The 20,417-nt window shown below is 34.1% G+C and overlaps 1 protein-coding gene across 1 annotated transcript in view; it reads right to left on the bottom strand.

Moving 5' to 3' along the window:
• Window positions 1-20,417, bottom strand: part of LOC306859351 (phosphatase and actin regulator 3-like) — a 33,648-nt gene that overhangs the window by 1,769 nt on the left and 11,462 nt on the right. The window contains exons 2-9 of the mRNA XM_079400361.1: window positions 15,108-15,269; window positions 10,775-10,930; window positions 9,463-9,654; window positions 9,159-9,378; window positions 8,909-9,051; window positions 8,170-8,323; window positions 2,924-2,979; window positions 1,623-1,684 (exon numbers count right to left, since the gene is read on the bottom strand). Coding sequence (XP_079256487.1) covers window positions 1,623-1,684; window positions 2,924-2,979; window positions 8,170-8,323; window positions 8,909-9,051; window positions 9,159-9,378; window positions 9,463-9,654; window positions 10,775-10,930; window positions 15,108-15,269 — 1,145 coding nt within the window. The remainder of the gene's footprint in view (window positions 1-1,622; window positions 1,685-2,923; window positions 2,980-8,169; window positions 8,324-8,908; window positions 9,052-9,158; window positions 9,379-9,462; window positions 9,655-10,774; window positions 10,931-15,107; window positions 15,270-20,417) is intronic.

Below are 20,417 nucleotides of genomic sequence, written 5' to 3'. Positions count from 1 at the left end.
GCAGTAACAACGTGTAATGTGCAACAATGTGCCAAAAAGCCGATATGATTCCAAAACATAATAATAATTAGTGCTGTCAAATGATTAATCACGATTAATCGCATCCAAAACAAAAGTTTTTGTTTACACAATATATGTGAGTGTACTGTGCGTATTTATTATGTATATATAAAGACACAGACAAACAGCATATATTTAGAAAATATTTACATGTATATATTTATATTCATATAAATTGTATAATATATGTAATATATTAAAAGTAAAAAAGTAAAGAGTGTAAAGACCATCGACTCTACCGTGCGACTCCACCGGGCAGGGACACCGGCAAGGGATAGTAGTAGCTTTTTATTTAATTTTTTCATTGATATGTTTATTATTGAAATGTTGTTGTTATATGCATGTGTTAATTTTATTTAATTTCTTTATTTTCTTAAATATGTGGGTAGATAGTATTTATAGAGTTGTAACTTTTTAGTTTTAGTTACTTTTTCTTATTTGTAAGTCGCTTTGGACAAAAGCGTCTGCTAAATGACAAAAGTAAAGTAAAGTAAAGTAATATATAAACGTAACATATTTTTCTGAAATGTATACATGCATGTGTGTGCATTAATATATACATAATAAATATACACAGTACACACACATATATTATGTAAACAAAAACTTATTTTGGATGCGATTAATAGCGATTAATCGTTTGACAGAACTAATAATAATAAATATAAATCATTATAAATCAATTTTATTATTTAGATGTTCATTTTACTCTACGTCACACCTCCGTTTTGAGGTAAATTGCAGATTTTTTTTCACAAATAAAAAAGTAGACAAACCATAGTGATACATGCTAAGTGTATTAATCAAATGTAATTAATAAGTAATTAATTAATTGCACACTGAAAAATATGCCAATAAAACTGTGACTCCAAAATATAATAATTATTATTGTTGCTGTTAATAATAATGCAACTAATAATGTCTGCAATTAATTGCACATTGGAAAAAATAAGCAAAAAGATACAATATGACTCCAAATATCATAATAATAATAATAAATATTTAATAGATTCAGTTTCATTCTTTAGATGCATATTTTCCTTTAGGCTTTTTATTTCCCCCTATATCACACCACCATTTTAAGATAAATAGCCGTTTATGTTACGATAAAATAATGTAAGAAAGTCATAATGATAAAAAAAATGTAAATAATGTGATTAATTGTACTCTGGGGAAAAAAGAAGCCAAAAAACTATGACTCCAGAATATAATAAGTATTAGTATTGGTCATTGCAGACATGCTGTTAAAAATCCCAAGCATTGAGGTCCTGCTTTCATTTCTGGCATGTTTCTGCTCATCTTTTAATAGTGTACTTTAACAGAGGTTCCCTCAATCTGATGCAGCTCATTCTGAACATTATTAGTCCACAAAAACGTCTTTATCCAGCTCTAGACAGTGTTTTATAATGTCTTATTGCAAGAAGTAATATTAGCAGCAGCAGTCAAAAGTCTCATTTTACAGACCAACAGCTTCCTTACATTCAGTGACCACCATTTATACACATAAATCAGAAACGTAAAGCATGCTGCAAGTGAAATGAACCTGAAGAGAGCTTGTTTACCTTTCTGTTCAGTCTCTGTTTGATCTCTCTTCTTTCCTCCTGCTCCGTCTGATCGTTCCTCTCTGAGAAAGCCAAAGAGAGACTCAGTGAGGGTGATCAGTCACAGGGTCACTCAACAGACCTGCTTGAGCAATGCATCCTTTCTGACAGACAGATTACAGTCATCTACTTGATAAGAGTCTGTAGTGATTTTGCACTCTACAACGCAATGGAAGACTTCAAAAAGCATGTTAACACATTTAAGAATTGTGCCTGAATTAATTGATTACATTTTCACCTTAACAGCCACCAAAACGTTAAATTAATAAAACATTTCATTTAAAGGAACACTCCACTTTTTTTGGAAATAGGCTCATTTTACATCTCCCCTAGAGTTAAACAGTTGAGTTTTACCGTTTTTGAATCCATTCAGCTGCTAAAAGTGCTACCGCCAGACCCGGAGATCAGCTGAATGGATTCAAAAACGGTAAAACTCAACTGTTTAACTCTAGGGGAGTTGGAAAATGAGCCTATTTCCAAAAAAAGTGGAGTGTTCCTTTAAGTGCTGATTAAAGGTATGATTTTTATTTTTCTATTATTTAATATTCTGTTAGTAGTTGTAGTAGTATTGATATGCATGTACATGTAGATAGATAGATTCTAACATTTTATTTTTATTTAAAATATATAAATATTAATAATAAAACATTTAATTTTGATTAAAGATATGATAAAAACACTTGCATTTTCACTTCTAAAATTACTTAAGAATGTTTATTTATTTATAAATATAAATGTTATTACAATGAAGAAGCAACAGTGATATTATTAGTGTGCAATATCAGAAACAGTTTTCAAAATTACTTAATATTTCAATTGTTGTTCCTGTTATTAGTTATTAATAATACACCTATATAACATAAAAAAAAACATAATTTATTTATTTACCAAAAATAAACCTCTATAAAATGAAGTAGAAATTAAATACTGGTTTAACTATTAAATGCTAATTAAAAATATGATATTTAATATTTGTATTTATTATTCCATTTTTTATAAATATATTTAAAAATAATATATTTTAAATACATATAAAAAATGTAATACTAATTGTATTATATATAGTACTGTTATTATTATTATTATTGATGTACATATAACAACAATAAAATATATATATTTAACAGATACTATTATTATTACAATGAAGTAGCAATAGTGGTATTATTATTACTTGTTATTACATAACGATTGTTATTCACAAACAACAATTGTTGACACATGCATACATACATTATTTACATTTGTCACGTAATACTCACGTTTCAAAATATTTCTGCCCTCCAGCTCTTCAACGGCCGGCCGCTGACTGAGTCTCCTGCGGAGAAAGATGAGAATAATGTTTTGAACCATGCTGTCCCGAGCTGAAGCGGCTGAGGGAGATCCTGGGGGGACGCTCAAAGTCTCTCCGTCCTTTGTGTTCAGCCTGACAGCTATTACTCCGCATCTGGATGCAAAACACCGGGGTTTTGAGCACCTTTGCTAAATAAACACCAACTAAATGCAGCGCTGATGAGACTCAAATGAGTGAGAAAGTGCGCTCGCTCGGTGCATCTGAGCTCGTGCTGCTTGTTGTGGTTTTTTGAACAGGCAGGCGCGCGCTGAGTGAGCGCTTCTCCGCGCGCTCTTTGTCATGCGCTCTGTCTCTTGCCTTTGTAGTAGCGCACTAATTAGGTTAAGCGAGTCCTTTTATTGTTTGAGAATCACTTATTTGAATATAATATGATGGCAAATAACATTTAGAAAGAAACTAGGTCATTCCTATGCAGTAGCCTGTCTTAATATATTATATTAAATATTAAATTCAATTTTATAGGCAGAAATCCTACAGTGAGTTTTATTTGATCACATTTCACAATTACATGAACATGGGGGCTATTTAAAAAAAAAAAAAAAAACCTTTGGTTTGAGTGGATGTTGCCATGTGATACACATTCAATTCTGCCAATTTAAATTTAAAACATTTTAATGTAATATTGCATGCTTATAAGATGCTTATTTTTCCCTTTCTCTAACCAACATGTTCCACTGGGAATATCATTTTAATTGGCAATCAATTTACACTTTTTTTCCCCTCCTGTCACTAATCTTACTTTTTATTCTCTTAATCTATTTAATATCCCTAATTAAAAGCCAATCTTCCAGGAAGAGACTTAATTTTTCGAAAGCAATGGCACAAATTATAAGAAGTTAATTTAATTATGTGATGTTTTGTGTCATTACTTAATTAATTGCTAAGTTATTTATTATAAATTATAATTATTATATTTATGACAAATTATAATTACCACTACACTATTGCTTTGTCTCACTAAAACATTATTCTTTTCGATATAAAATATTAGTAAAATAATACCACTTCAAACCAGAGCGTAAGTAAAGGTCTGCTATATTTAAATAAATGAATAACGTTTGTGTTGTAATTTAAGGAAATATTAATTTTGGTATTTTATAATATATAATATGTGACCATGTCACCTTTCCATTGATGTATGGTTTGTTAGGATCGGACAATATTTGGCTGAGATACAACTATTTGAAAATCTGGAATCTGAGGGTGCAAAAAAATCTAAATATTGAGAAAATCACCTTTAAAGTTGTTCAAATGAAGTTCTTAGCAATGCATATTACTAATCCAAAAATATGTTTTGTTATACTTACGGTAGGAAATTTACAAAATATCTTCATAGAACATGATCTTTACTTAATATCCTAATGATTTTTGGCATAAAAGAAAAATTGATAATTTTGACCCATACAATGTATTTTTGGTTATTGCAACAAATGTGGTCCAGGGTCACATATATAACTGGAATGACTCAGCTAAGTTATGATTTGCAGTAGACTGTAAAAATTGCATAACATTTCATGTGGTTTCATGGAAAATTGCTGTACGGCCTTTTCCAAATGCACTATTAATTTGAAATACTTTGCCATGCAAAGCTATATATTGAGATCTGATTAATTATAAGGCATTTAACAACATTATTTTGCATTCCAGCCGTTGCAACGCTGCTGTCACTCGTATAAGCTGAGTAAGACGGGATTCCAGCAGATGTGGCGGTGTTAATATTTCATGAACTGAAATGGAGAACTACTCCCAAAGCCCCTTTGGAAGCTGCCTGGATATTATTGACCTGTATCACGAGTTGCCTAGCAACAGTAGCTTCCTCGTGAATACTGAAACAAAGAAATCTACCGAGCAACGCTGGAAGCTCGAGCCATTGGTCTGCATTATGCACCGGTCATTAATGAGACCGGTTTAATTAATGGACGGATGGGAGTGCACTTTATCCAAACATCTTTCCATCAATTAGGAGAAGCTGCTATGAGTGCTACAGTAAAGCGTGGCCGTATTTGGTATTCACTATGGCATGCAGGGTGGAGGTAGAGATGGAGGAGGGGAAAATGCACTAGCATCCATTATTCACCAGTCTGAGCTCTAAAAATAGCTCCAGCCGTGAGTTTCTTCGGTGGTGGAGTAGGGCACGGCAAGCCAAAGATAGGAAGGTCGTGACATGCTGCTGCAGCAAAGTGTCCTTGTGTGTTTAGCTCAGATTCAATTGTCCTGCAGGTGCATTGACCGTCACACTTCACCGCTGGCATAGATCAAGTGGACGGCACCCATTTACGCTGAATATCACTGTCAGACTTGAACCTGTCTTAATACTGTACATGCTTTCTGAACCATTTATGTAGGATTTAAGTACATCTTTAAATATGATTTCATAATTATGTCTATTGTCCTTGAAATATAGTTAAAGTGCAAGTATATTTACTGACAATCATTTATGTCAGTTCTAATGAAACTTGTATGCTATGCATTAAAATATATTAGAAATTATAAACGTTGCAATTTAGTACATTTAAAATATATTCACTTAAAATGTAATATTAAATAATACACTTCAGTTAAAATTATGATCTGTTGTTTTACATGCACTTTAATATGTTAGTCAACACATCAAAATAAGTGTAATTCTTTAAAGCATGAAAAAATATGATTAAAACATGATTTAAAATATATTTTTTGTTTTGACATGCACTTTTAAAAGTGTGTTGAATTTAAAAGTGAACAAATTTATTTTATTAATATTATTTTACAGTTTTAAGATTTACACATTTAATACAACAGAGTGCAGTAGTGCTTTTGGTTCTGGAAGTATTTTTTCCATTAATTTGTCCATAGGGATTTAAAAAAAATTGTTTGATAAAGCATTATAAGTCATGAACTGAACCAGTTAGCTGAGGAGAATCACAAAAGTATTTAAACATTGGACAAAAGGACAAATGTACAAGACTGTGTAATGGCTTCAGTAAGGGAAAGAATAGTTTTTTTTCACCACAAATTCCGCTATTAAACATGATTATTTTACAAATAAGTTCAGTTAATCCAAAGACATGGGTTCAACAATTGATTATCAAGCTTTGTCTTTGAAGTTTAAAATCTAAATGATTTGGAAATGATCAAATTAGATGTAAAAAATGTATTGCCCTCATGAAGAAAATGAATAGAATTTTTCATAACAATTATAAGCACCCCCTATTTTTTATTTATTTTTTACAGGTGATATCTTCAAATTAAAATGGGATTTTGACAAATCAATACATATTTAATATCAATACACTTTATGAATTCTGTGTGTTATGTAAAATAATCAACATTGTTTCTAGGGAAAACAAAGAATGGCTGTATTTTCAGCTTTGCCAAATTTAACCAAACTTCCAACACTAAGTGTAGCCATTTAAAGAGTATAACACACACAGTGAACCCCATGACTCCAATTAGAAGTTCTAACAGGACCTCACTCTCATGGGAAATATGTGTTAAGCATCTAACACATCCAGTTATTGTGTGACTCCAAAATCCTTAAAAGTACAATTATTATTTTGGTTTATTTAGTCCCTGAATGCAAATAGTCTATAATTTAAGCATTCAGAACTCTTCCACACTTAAAAGTTGTTTATTCAGTGTGCATGTATGAATCTGTAGAACGTGTTGCTGTGCCTGAAGTTAATCAAATGTAAACACCTGTCTGCTTTCTCCTTAAATCCTTATCTGAATCATATCTTTGTTACAAACAAATCATGGTTCTCACATTACATAACTTAGGATGGCCATTTAGCATCGTTGCTCATAACATTTTAGCACCTCGTGTCTGTCACTGTGACCTCAGCAAAGCTCTCTTATCGCCTGAATTAACCTAGACATAATCAGCGTTTCTTCTAAAAGGGCTGTGTCAGAGGTGACAAACACCACAGCTGATTACATAAGACTTATCCTGACAAGATCTGTAATTGCATGAGGCACTGCTGGCCTTCCTCAGCTGTTTTTCCCCTTGCACCTGGTTGTAAAGATCAGACACTACATTGCTTCTATCAGAAGGCTGAAGTAGTAGATGTCACAGTTTATGTTTGCTGAGGATCTAACGGCTGAGATTTGAAATGCCATTCTGAAAATGTAAAGATGCATTAAAAAAAACAAAACACAAAGCAAAAGACAACACAGCAAAACAAACCACAAATCAAACAAAATGTAACAAAACCAGACAGCACAACACAAAATAAACCACAAAACACAAAGCAAAACAAACAATGCAAAGCAAAAACACAACACAGCAAAGCAAAACAAACCACAAAAGAAATCAAACAATGCAAAGAAAAACCAAACACAACCACAAAACATGAAGTAAAACAAAACAAATTCAAAGCTAAACAAAAGAAAACAACAACAACTCAGCAAAACCAAACAGCAAACAACACAAAGCAAAACAAACAATGCAAAGCAAAATCAAACTACAAGAAACACAGCAAAGATAAAAAAAAAAACGAATCAAAATAAAAAGCAAAACACAAAACAACAAAGTTAAACAAACAAAACACAAAGCCAAGCACAACAAAACAAAATAAAACCAAGTTTAACAAAGAACACAAAGCAAAATAAAACAAAGCAACACAACATAATTCAGCAGAGCAAAACAAACAAACGAAAACATATTAGTGTATAACTGTTGAAGCCTGTAGAAGTTTCTAAGCCACAAATATAAGCAGTGCACCACGTACTGAACTGAACTTCTGAAGTCAAAGGCAGGTGATGTAATCAAATATAATCGAATGAAAGCTGTAGTGGATTTATTCACTCAGATTAACTCCAATCCTCAATCAACTGTAATCCCAGTTTCTGCTATGTACCTTACATCAGATTCACTTGTCCATATAATCTTTATGTGATATAGGTAAACAGATTCGCTGTCCATAACAGAAGACATTGAGCATATGACTCAACTCAAGCGCTAAGCTTCCCTGTGCAATTAATGGATAAAAATTAGTAGCTAAATGAATATTAGAATTAAGGTTGACAGTTGATTAAAACAGATTTGTTTGGCAAAAAAGTATTAAGCAGTCTCCTGAATGTGACATTTTCTTGTATTTCCAAAAAAGTCCTGAAGAGGGCAGTGTAATATTTGATAAACCTACATATACAGTACAGTCAACATATATTACTTACTTGGCAAGCTTCATTTCAATCTGTTGACGGATCTCCTGTCTCTCCTGGTCGCTTCGTGCAGGAAAAATGTTCCTGTCCTCCAGCTCCTGTTTGCTGGGACGATTCCGAAGCTTCACAGCCAGCAGCTCCTTCCTCATCCTCTTTGGCAATGTGCCTGCACACGTTTGCCATATAATTCATAATTTACTGACAGAACAACCTAAAGTACTCCAGATTTCCAGACAAAAATGACCAATGATAGATCTCTCTTGCTACTTTTATGTTGCAACATGAAAAAACTAGTGCTGTCAAATGATTAATCACGATTAATCGCATCCAAAATAAACGTTTTTATATTATATGTGTGTGTACTGTGTATAGTTATTATGTATATATAAATACAAACACATGCATGAATATATTTAAGAAAAATATGTTATATTTATATATTAAATATATTTACATAATATAAATTATATTAATATAAATATATATTTTCAAAATATATACTGTATGTGTGTGTCTTTATATATACAAAATAAATACACATATATTGTGTAAACAAAACTTTTATTTTAGATGCGATTAATCGTGATTAATCATTTGACAGCACTAGAAAAAAACACAATGATACAATGACAATATAATGGCAAACATGCACATTTTAGCTGATCTTCTAGCTATAACAAATCATTGCTTTATCTAATCACAACTTAGGTGTAAATAATGACAAGTATTAAAAGTGATGCGGTAAACCCACCAGAAATGACAGACTCGTTCCAGCCGTCAATATCGTAGATAATTCCTGAAGCGTCAGTGAAGCAGTTGTCCTGTCGAACATTTTCCTTGTTTTCCTCTGCTTCCTTTCTGCTCTCACCATCTCCACTTGGCTCTCGTTCAATGCTAAAGAAAGAAAAGGAATGAGACACACTGTAATGTGATACATTAGTAATAACTTTACAGAAAATACTTTTGAAATTGAGCAATAAAAATAGGTCTAACACCCTCACCTCTCCTGCCTGAGCTTTGTTGCCAGTGCTCGGTGCAGTTCTTCTATTATACAGCTAGGGGGTAATGGCGGGTGTATGCTACCTATATGCGGCGACCCCACGGAATTAGAAAAAGGCCCTCTTAAAACCACAGGACTGGGGCCGTCAGGGACTCTAGGCAGTTCTTTTTGGAGAAAAGAGTTTGAATGAGGCACTGATGCGATGACGACTTTACCTGGGTCTGCGGAAACAAGAAAATGCATTCATATACTGCAATATTAGCTAATCATTTTATCTGAGTTTCATTATGTGAAAATGAGCATACCTTCCTCCGCATTGCCATGGCCGCTTGGAGGAGACTGTTCCTGCAGTTCATCCTCCTCATCTTCCTCTCTGTCTTCTTCATCTTCATCCTCAACATCTTCATTCTCATTAGCAGAGAGAACCGCCTCCTCGTCCTCCTCCTCTTCCTCATTTGAATTTGGCTCTTCCGTTGGCTCATTGTCCTGTACAGAATCTACCACCGATAGGAAACGAAAAAATCATAGTTTAAATGATTAGGAACGGAATTAAAGGATCAGTAATGCTGTTTATTTTTAAAGGATTATTTTTGGAAAAAATAATGAATGATTCCAGACAGGTTTCCTGACCACTCCCCTTATAGTCTATTATTCGGTCTAACAGTTAGGCCCACCCCAAACTCAAACGTTTTGAATAAATTACGTTGTTGTTGTTTTTTTATTACGTCTTATATGCTCACCAAGGCTGCATTTATTTGATCAAAAACAAAGTACACTTTAAAACAACTGTTTTCTATTTGAATATGTTTTATAAATGTAATTTATTTCTGTGATCAAAGCTGAATTTTCAGCATCATTACTCCAGGCTTCAGTGTCACTTGATCCTTCAGAAATCATTCTAATCAATTCCCCATTCAATTGTTAATAATTCTTCTTATTATCAATGCTAAAAAAACATTTTTGCTGCTTATTATTATTGTGGAAACTATGATTGTTGAATATGAATAGACAGTTCAAAAGAACAGCATTTATTTGAAATAGAAACCTTTTGTAACATTATAAATGTTTTTACTGACACTTTTGATCAATTTAATGTGTCCTTGTTGAACACAAGTGTTATTATTTTTTATATATTAACTTTTTTTTAAATACTTATATACACCAAACTTTTGAATGGTGGAGCATCATGGTTTCCATAAAAAATATCAAACATAAATAAATGTTTTTAACATTGATAATGATAAGAAATGTTTCTTGTGCAGCAAATCAGCATATTAGAATGATTTCAACATGGCTGCTGAAAATTCAGATTTGCCATCAAAAAATAAATTACATTTTGAAAAATAGGCTACTCGAATGATAGTTATTTTAAATATTTGTAATAATATTTCACAATATTACTGTTTTACTGAATTTTTGATCAAATGAATACAGCCTTGTTAAGCATAAGGCACTTAATTTGAAAAAGATTAAAAATTATTTTGACCAGTAGTGTGTATATATATATATATATATATATATATATATATATACACACACACACACACACACATATTTAATATGTACAATATATATATAATTAATTATATATAAAAATGATAAAAAAAAAACACTCACCGGTAGGGAGACTGTCTTGCTCTGAGCTGAGGTACTCCATGCTACTGATGCTGAGAATGGGCCCCTGAGAGCCAGGCAGCCGGATCTCAGCATCGGAGATGCCCTGGATGGGAGAGCCGGGGTCTGGAGAGTGAAGTCCACAGGCCAAGGCCACATCTGCACACAGAGGAACAATGCATTAGATTGCGCTACTCATAAACATTCATCAACATAAGCCTCCTTCACACACACTCCATCTGTGCCATCTTCCGGCTGACACGATGTGGGTAGGTGTTTGTGACTTGGTCATTTGGGGATGTTATCTGAGATCTCCATGGGGGTGCTAGAAAGTGAAGAGCTATCATTCTGATGATTTTAAACCTCTGGCTCTTTGTTTCTGGTTGTTAACTCCAAATTATCTCTAATTAAATGCCAGGGGTTCATGTATGGCTGCTGTTGGCTGAAGCGTTATGCAGACAGGGAAAATGCCCTGTCAGAGTTTAGAGCCAGGTTAAAGTTTACACAGGACTAAATATTTATTTAATATGATTTATGTATTTGAATGACATGTACTGTAACATCTCCATCCATTTGGATTACATAGTTTTAACATAAACTAAAGTGATTCATATGTATATCAGTCATACATAAATATTTTTGAGTGTAGTTGCAGCTTTACTATAAATGAAATGGTCCAATAACAGATCTAGAAACACCTGCCATTATTCCCAATTGAACAAAATGCCAAAGATGCTTTATTTAATACAACAAAAATGGATGTTGATGAATTCCTTTGCATTTCGGATTGTTAGATTTGAACCTGTGTCCCCATAGATGTCAAATTAGAAATGTAACATTGTAACATCACATCTTAATCTGAGTGTTTACTCATCCTATCATTCTAAAACTTTATGACTTTCTGTATGACAAAAGAAAATATTCTAAAAAAAAATTCATAAATGAGAGTCCAGTGGGGTCTGGAACAACACTGGACCCCATTGGCTTTCATTGTATGGCCAAAAAACAGTTCTCCTCCACAATAGCATGTTTTATGTTCCACAGGAGAAACAAAGTCATAAAGTACAGGTTTGGAATGACTTGAGGGTGAGTAAAGGCCTGTTCACCATAACGTATACTATAAAGACAACTAATAAAGATAACTATGCAAGCATCCACATCAGCGGACGATATAGTCTGTTTATTCTAAGTTTGCCGCTTTAAATTCGTGAGCTCGTTATAGCAGGATTGATTCTGATTGGGTGTCAATGTTTTTATCATTCATCAGCTGGATCGTTATAGCTGTGGTGTGGACTCTGCTATTCTTTAATATTAAAGGTGCCATAGAATGGAAAACTGTATTTACCTTGGCATCGTTGAATAATAACAGTTATGTACATGGAAATGACATACCATGAGCCTCAAACACCATTGTTTCCTCCTTATGTAAATCTTGTGCATGCAAAAGACCACTGAAAAATAGGCGAATCAGACCATAACTGTCACGCAAGGGATGGAGAGACAGAGAAGGATGATGTAGCAAGAGCTTCTTTATTCAATAAACGGATGGAGACCTCAACAGGTAAGTGCCAAAACTCAAAACTTCAACGAAGCTCAGTGAGGAATGAAACTTTCTTATCTTTCCCTCGAAGAGAACTGACGGGAGGAAGACATCCACAGAGCCACGGGGATCCAGCCGGTAAGTGACAACACAAACGACGAGGTAGTAACCTCAAGACCAGACGCTAGAGGAGCATGGTGAGTAGCTCTTTATAGTGTGTGGGAATTGGAATCAGGTGTGGGTGATTAGAAATCGGGTGATTGCGAACGGATGCAGGTGGATGGTGTAGCTGGTGAGTCCGTTACAATAACACCGACTGTGACGTTACAGTCGGGATCACTAATAGTTACGCCCCCAACATTTGCATAACGTCTACCCGCCCATGTTCTAGGCCAGCCGCCAGAAGTTCTGCAGGTATTGTGAAGAAACAAGCGAGGACAACAGCAAAAATGGCAGATCATGGAAATAAATGCTATGTTCCAGTCTGTGCAGGGGATGTGAAGTGCAGGGATGGGTTGGTGTCTGTATTCAATAAGGCACGCCACGGAAAGAAAATAACGTGTTCTAATAAAATAACGCAAGCCACTAAAGGGACATGGTTAGCTCCTTGCTAGCGGTAGCCTGTTACTTTGCAGTACATAAGATTTCACTTACCACATAAACTGAGCCCCACTTACAAGCATCTGATCTTACAAAATGTGTGGTAAGTACTGCCACTCCATAGTATAAACAGAGTAAAAAAGCGTAAAAAATTACTAAAAAGCGTTCGAAAACAGTTTCAGCTCCCAGCATATTAATAGCAGCTCCCTGATGCCCACATTTTATTTACAGTGTAATTACCCAACGATATAACTGCATGAGAAAGTATTGAAATATATATTTTCCCTGTGTTTCATTCCTACTGTGTGAGCTACTGAAATGAGCCGCACTGTGAAACAGCCAATCAGAGCAGAGTTCAACATTATTATTCATGACACTTCCAAATAAGGTAATAACAGACCATTTCATTCTAGGGAGAAATCTTAGGGTTGTAAATGCACATGTAAAACTGTTTCTGGAGACTTTTTGCCATTACCTAAGCCACATACCTTCTATGTAGATATCAGAAAACAATTTAAAATATTGTATCAATGCATTCTATGGCACCTTTAAGAACAATTTAGAACTATATATTCATCATTATCTTTATAGTTATCGTCCTTGGTGTGAACAGGCCTTAAATGATGACATAACTGTAATTTTTGGGAGAACTATCACTTTGAAAGAAGAATGAAGTAGTGGAAAGCCACTGGTTTACCTCTCTAAAAATGGTGACACCTCTGCTGTTTGTCGTCGCAGGATTGACTTTGCCTGCTCATTCCCAATCTTAACACCATCAGATGTCTAGCAATCCTTCCTCATTCTTTGCATGCATCTACTATCATTTGTGTATCACTTCCTCTGCTAACCTCGACTGGATGATGATGATATTGTCTCATTATGTAACTAAACTGTTTCTAAAGCTGTCTGCTATCAGTACACTCATTTCACACTTGATTAACAGATCTCTTGCCTCTGGCACTGTTCCATTAGAACTAAAAACTGCTGCTGACACCTTAATTCTCAGGAAACTTTGTCTAGGTCCCTCTGTGTTAAATAATTACAGACCCATCACAAACCTCTGCTGAACAGAGCTGTTGCCTCTCAACTACCACACCAAGTGTCTTACGTTCTGTACAAGCCTTACCAGGCAGAATATTGTCATTTATATACAGTAGCAGGGATGGCTCTCTGCAGGGCCATAATTGACCTCCTCCTTTCTGCTGAATCAGGGGTGCTTAATATTCAACTCCTTCTGGACCTGAAGTCTTTATTGGATTCTGTCATTTAGATGTTGGCATCACTGACACTGAAAACTCTCCTCTGGTTCGGTTCTTCAATGACAAAAAGAAGTTTCTCCATCCTCTAGCACTCCTGTTATCTGCGATGTCCCCCAGGGTTCTGTTTTAGGTCCTCTTTCTTTTAGCCAAGGCTAAGTTAATGTCTCTACAGATATTAGTTAAGTGCTTGTTAAGGGTGCACTGATATTAAAATTCTGACCAATATTGATAAGCCAATAATTATTTTCATGTTATGGCCAATAACCGATAAATGGTTGATATTAAAATTCAATACATTATTGTCTAAATAAAATCAAATGAAAAACCTAGAAACTGAAATAAGTCATTTTAAAAAGCGCAAGTGAATTTAGGCATCACAACTTTATAATGTGCATGAAAATGGATATTATTTTTGAGGTTTGTTAAAGAACATTCAACAGTGTAATTAAATTAAAATTAGCTATTAAAGATCACTCAAAGCCACCCATATATTTATATACCCACAGCCTTGTAATTTTTTTTGTTTGTTTTCCACTTATATTACACTATTTTGTGACACCTCTCATCATTGAATAATGTCTTGCAATATTTCCCTGTTTATAAATCTATGTTATGCATTGGAAATGACATTTTTTTTTTTTTTTTTTTTTTTTTTTATTATGCCCTTATTTGTACAGTTTATTTACTAGTTAAATTTATTTTCTTTTGTATTTCTTCTTATTAATATTTTTTAAGGTCACTGGCTGCCGTACAAGCATTTCACTGCATATCGTACTGTGTATGACTGTGTATGTGACAAATAAAATTTGAATTTGATTTGATTTGAAAGAAAGCTATAATTTTATTACCTTTTTTACAAAAGGTACTTTTACATTACTCAACCCTCAAGAAATGATTAAATTAAAATAAAAGGCCAACAAAGACCAGCTTGTCTTACCTGTAGAGCTCTGCTTCAGCTTCTCATTTTTCTTTTTCCTCCATTTCCACGGCCTGAAAATACGCCCCAGCGTGGCCAGCTTGCTGTGGCGCCGGATGGGAGGGGTGTGGACTCCACTCACCAAACAGCTGGAGCACAGCACCTTCTGCTGCTCCATCACATCTGTAACACACAAGAGAGACAGGAACCATCAGCATCTAGTAGTGACATCCATTGGTGCGACAGATGATACTGATTTCGAACATTTATACAGAGACTCGGGGTAGGTCCATGAGACTGCAACTGGCTGCTTCATTTAGAAAAGCACCTAATCTGATTGGGGCCATGTTTCAGTGGATTTAATAGTCTAAAGCCCATTCTGCTCTTTTAAAACTACAGAGCAGATTATAAAACAGATGGTGACACGCTAATCAACCTATGGAGAAAGTCAGATGAACTTTAAAGACCCCACTGAATCAAATTTGAATGTTTAGTTTTTTTTAATCATCTTTAGAAGCACTTTAAATACTTGTTAATACTTTAAGAATTTTATTTTATTGGTAACACCTTTGTATAGGGACCAATACTCACTATTAACAAGTTGCTTATTAACATGCCTATTATTAACATATTGGCTGTTTATTAGAGCTTATAAAGCACATATTGTGCATGACCGTATTCTACATCCCTAATAATACCTAAACTTAATAACTACCTTACTAACTATTAATAAACAGGAGTTTATTGAGGCAAAAGTCGTAGTTAATGGTTTGTTAATGGTGAGAATTGGACCTTAAAATAAAGTGTGACCATTTTATTTTATATTTATGGGAGGTTCATTGAGACAGACACAACTGTTGTATGTTGTCACAGGATCAACTCTGGATTTATGAAATTCCTACTCATTTTAGAAGCACTTTAAATACTTAAAAAATTAATTTTATGTTATTATTTGATTTTATTTTGACACTTACTGCTCTTTGTTGTCACAGGATCAAGTCTGCAGATTTTCAGATTAGATTGCAGATTTTTTCCCTCATTCTCAGAAACTGTTTTTATTATCATTATTATTATTATTATTGTTTATTTTATTTTATGGTTACATTGTGGGCATTTTATTAAGTGCAGGTTGGTCATATTTTATTACAACATTAGGAAATTACAACATTATTAACATAATTTTAAATAGTGACATACTGTCATAATACATAAATGACATAATTTCCTACTCAAATGAAGGCAATTACAAAGCATGTGCCTCTTAGAACCTTTCTATTATTTTTCTACGCAAATTTCCTGTTATAGTCTTTTAGTTTTGAGCTAAAGCAGATGTTATCCCAAATACATCTGCCTACATGAACACGCACAACCATGCAGCTGAGAATAAGTCAGCGGCGGTTTATCGTGAAAGAACAATTGCATATTTTACCATACAAAGCCTCTACAACACCCACAGCAGCATCATATCCTTCGGCAGGCTAGACCTAATCCTTTTAAATATTCAAATGCAGGAAAAGCTCCATTCATAGAGCAAATGAGTCAACTCTCTGCAAAACATTCTGTTACTGAAATAGTGTAGTGTGGGCAGGGGCATTGAGAGAGTGCCGTCACAAACCCAGAGGCGCCACACCGCGCCGCATGCACAGAGGTCTTCTGATCATTGACCATACAAGAAAAGAAGTGGGTCAATCGACTGAGCATCTCTGCCCAAGTAACCAGCGGTATATGGAATCCAGGTCAAGCCTAAAAACTGTGTGGCGCGTCGAGTCAGCAAAGCCAGGGTCAGCAAAGCCTAGTTGTTACTATGGTTACTGCTCCTCCAGATGCAGCGGCAGCAGAGCAAAGCCCCCTCGGAGGCAGAATCTGAGCGCCGTATGAGGGGCTGCCACTGTCTTACGGAAGGGAGGATGGGGAAACGGGCAGGGGAGGGGGGAACGGGGGTCTGTTGCTATACGGAAGTGCTTGCAGAAGACCTCAAGCAGCCAATCAGGGCCCGGCCTTTCATAACATATAATATCAAGCACACTAGCCCTTTCTTAAATGCAGGGAGGTGCGTTACAAGGGTCTGGTGTCGCGCAGGACAATCTGTTGAAATTGAAATTATTAATTTATGGAATATCAGAAGCTAATATTAACATATTGGTGGGTGCAGTAACAGCGGATGTTGATCAGTTACACCATGCAAGTTATTAAGGAGCACGGTTATGAAAGCAGGACAGTAGTAAATATAATCCAGTACATCTGACAATATTTGAATGAATATCTGTGCCGTTATTCATGAAGTAAGCGACAGAAGAGCAAAGCACAGCGTTTTATGAACAGAGAGCCAGTCAGCACATAGGCCTGCCTGCTGGTTGTGTGCCACAGATGTCCACGTTACCAATATCTCAAAAACACCTGCCAAAACTGCTGATATAAGACTCCCGTTGACCGAATGGACATATATATCTTGCATACAGGGTGTATTAATACTATAAGCATTATAATACAATACAGGATAGACTATATAGATTGTATAGTACAATACAATAAAGAGCAGAACATACCCACTTTTATTCTAACAGTAATCTTGATACAGTGCTGTATATATACATATATGTATATATATACAGTATATATATATACACACTATATATATATATATATATAAAACATAAAAGAACTGATAACTAATAAATAAAACTAAATAAAAAAATAATAAAAAAATAAGTTTAATAAAATAATTTTAATTTAAAAAATGTACTAAAAAATTATTTGAAAAAATCTAATTCCAAAAATATTGACAAAAACTATAATAGTAAATCAGCAATACTAAAATAACGCTGGTGTATATATATTATATATATATATATATATATATATATATATTTTTTTTTTAAGACTTTAGTGTTGAAGCAGTCTTAGATCCAGGCTCTACCATTGCGGAAGAACGCATCCCAGTACATGAAAGATGATAATACAAAAAAAGTTAAAAATAAAAGGGAGATCATGTTAAGTAATCCTGCCTGGTTTGATTTGGGCTGCTTTAGAAGTTCATATCCTTTTTATCAAAGGCGTTTATCTCTGTCACAGCTCATTACAAAACACTTCAAACATGGTTTTAAAGAGGTGGATATCTGTTTGATTAACAAACCCAGACAACAAAGAGACTGAGAGACAGTACAGTACCTTTTTAACACTGCAGATTGGCAAATACGGCTTATAGCTTTGTCAGCAAATCTACACAGCTTTGGTCTGCGGCCCCCTTTACACCTGACACTAATATGTGCTTACGATAAACTTGCTTGATTCCTATTCATTTTCACAGTAAAATAAGTATAATGAAGTACGCAAAAATGGCGGACTGAGCAGAAAAAATGGCGGACTGAGCAGCTTCAACATGCTGTCTGTCAAAGACGATAACATACATAATGCACATGAGTATAAATTTGTTCTTCACTCGTTGAAATTGACCAGTTTTTATAAAATGTAGTATCTTCTCAGCTGTTTAAAAGATTAAGGCAATTATAAAAGTTTGATATAATGTTGTTTTCCAATAAAAGATGATTAATTTTCACACAATTTGTTACATTTAATTACCCCTTAGAAGCCTTGATAGCAACATACTGTGTATCAGTGCCATTCTTGATTAAATATATATTTATAAGAGGAATTATGCATAAAAAAAACATCAATACGGTTTTAATATATGCATCTCAACTCATACATCTCCAGCTCAGGCAAAACACTCAGGAGAATATCAGTTTTAACCTCTATATCCACTCAGATGTGATGGATGCCTTATTTAATAAAGCTCTTTGGCATTGGGAGAGGCTTTAAGTAAATGTATGTAAATATAATGGAGTTGCTTACGGTCTGTCCTCTGAGGTTTGTTGTGGAGATGCTGACCATATAAACAGGCAGTGGGCAAATCCCATTTGTCTGCAGTAGATAGATACTAAGAGCTTGTTATTGTAATATCACCCCAGGGCTGAAAGTGAGAGATTGAGAATATTATTCAATTCATCAATGACTGCAGACTAAAGATGCAATCATAGCTGATACATGAACGTGGGCCTCATTGTAAGTGGTTGGGCCGGGGGGGCCTCCATTTAACTTGTGCTATTTAGGGCTGATCTGAAAAGTTTTGCTTTTTTATAGCCAGTGTAAACAGACAAAACATTCTGTTGCATAAAGAGGCCCTATATCAGAAATCAGATCTGAATGTTCTTGTTCTTTAATTATGAGAATTAGGTCTTTGATCTGTGTGCAGGGCCATTTTCTTTGGCTTATGCTATTTATATAAACACACTATTTTGTTGAAAAGATTTGGGTCGGTAAATCTTTTCAAATGATTTTGAAAGAACGCTATTTTGCTCACCGAAGCTGCATTCATTTGATCAAAGTTAGAACAGTAATACTGTGAAATATTATTACAATTAAATATAACTGTTTTCTATTTTAATATATTTTAAAATGTCATTTATTACTAAAGCAGAATTCTCAGCATAATCCTTCAGAAATCATTCTAATATGCTCACGAAACATCTCTTATTATTATCAATGTTTTACAGTGATAAGAAGCCTATTTATGAAATATTGTGTGTCATCATGCAGCACGCAAACTCAACCAAATACTAAAATATTCCAAGTCAAATCAAATATTGCAGATGTGCCTTAAATTAACATTGACTATCTTAAAATTTCAAGTTGACTAAACTAAAAATTTTAAGTCAGCGGGGTAACAAATAATTTTTTTTTGTTACAGTGTATTAATTTCTTACAATCTTACTGCCTTAAAGCTTTTGAACAATACTTTTGTTTTTTAATCATTTATTATTTATATGCTCTCAAAATAAAAATAGCTCAATTGTTACTCTACAATCAAAGTACAAAGTGGAGCAGAGATTCAGATAATTGGGTATAAAATTAAATATTGCACGTACTGTGTATTCTCTAGAAAAAAAGAATATTACATTAGAAAAAAAAGAAGAATTCAAAATTACTGCATACACCAACACAGGCAGATCAACTTTCAGAAAAGAGGAAGTGGTAGAGGAGGTACATTTCAGTTGGTCCTGCTTTTAACAGATCAAAGAGAAAGAAAAATATCATTTATAATGGTTCAGTCAGTTGGTCAGAGAGAGGCACATGGTAACATAATATGCTTTTGATCAACCAAACAGACCAATAAAAGCATTTAAGACTCATGTATACTCACAAAGAATTCAACATTATAAAAGATGTTTGTGTACATTTTCATTAAACGACAGGCACATAACCAGACACATATTAGTCTATATTATCAATTTGAAAATACAAGCAGTCGGTTTTCAGAAATCATAAGAGCAG

This window comes from Barbus barbus (genome assembly GCF_936440315.1).
Source record: "Barbus barbus genome assembly, chromosome: 40".
NCBI lineage: Eukaryota > Metazoa > Chordata > Actinopteri > Cypriniformes > Cyprinidae > Barbus > Barbus barbus.
The sequence above is the reverse complement of the archived record's forward strand: the minus strand, read 5'-3'. Positions and strand labels throughout refer to the sequence as shown.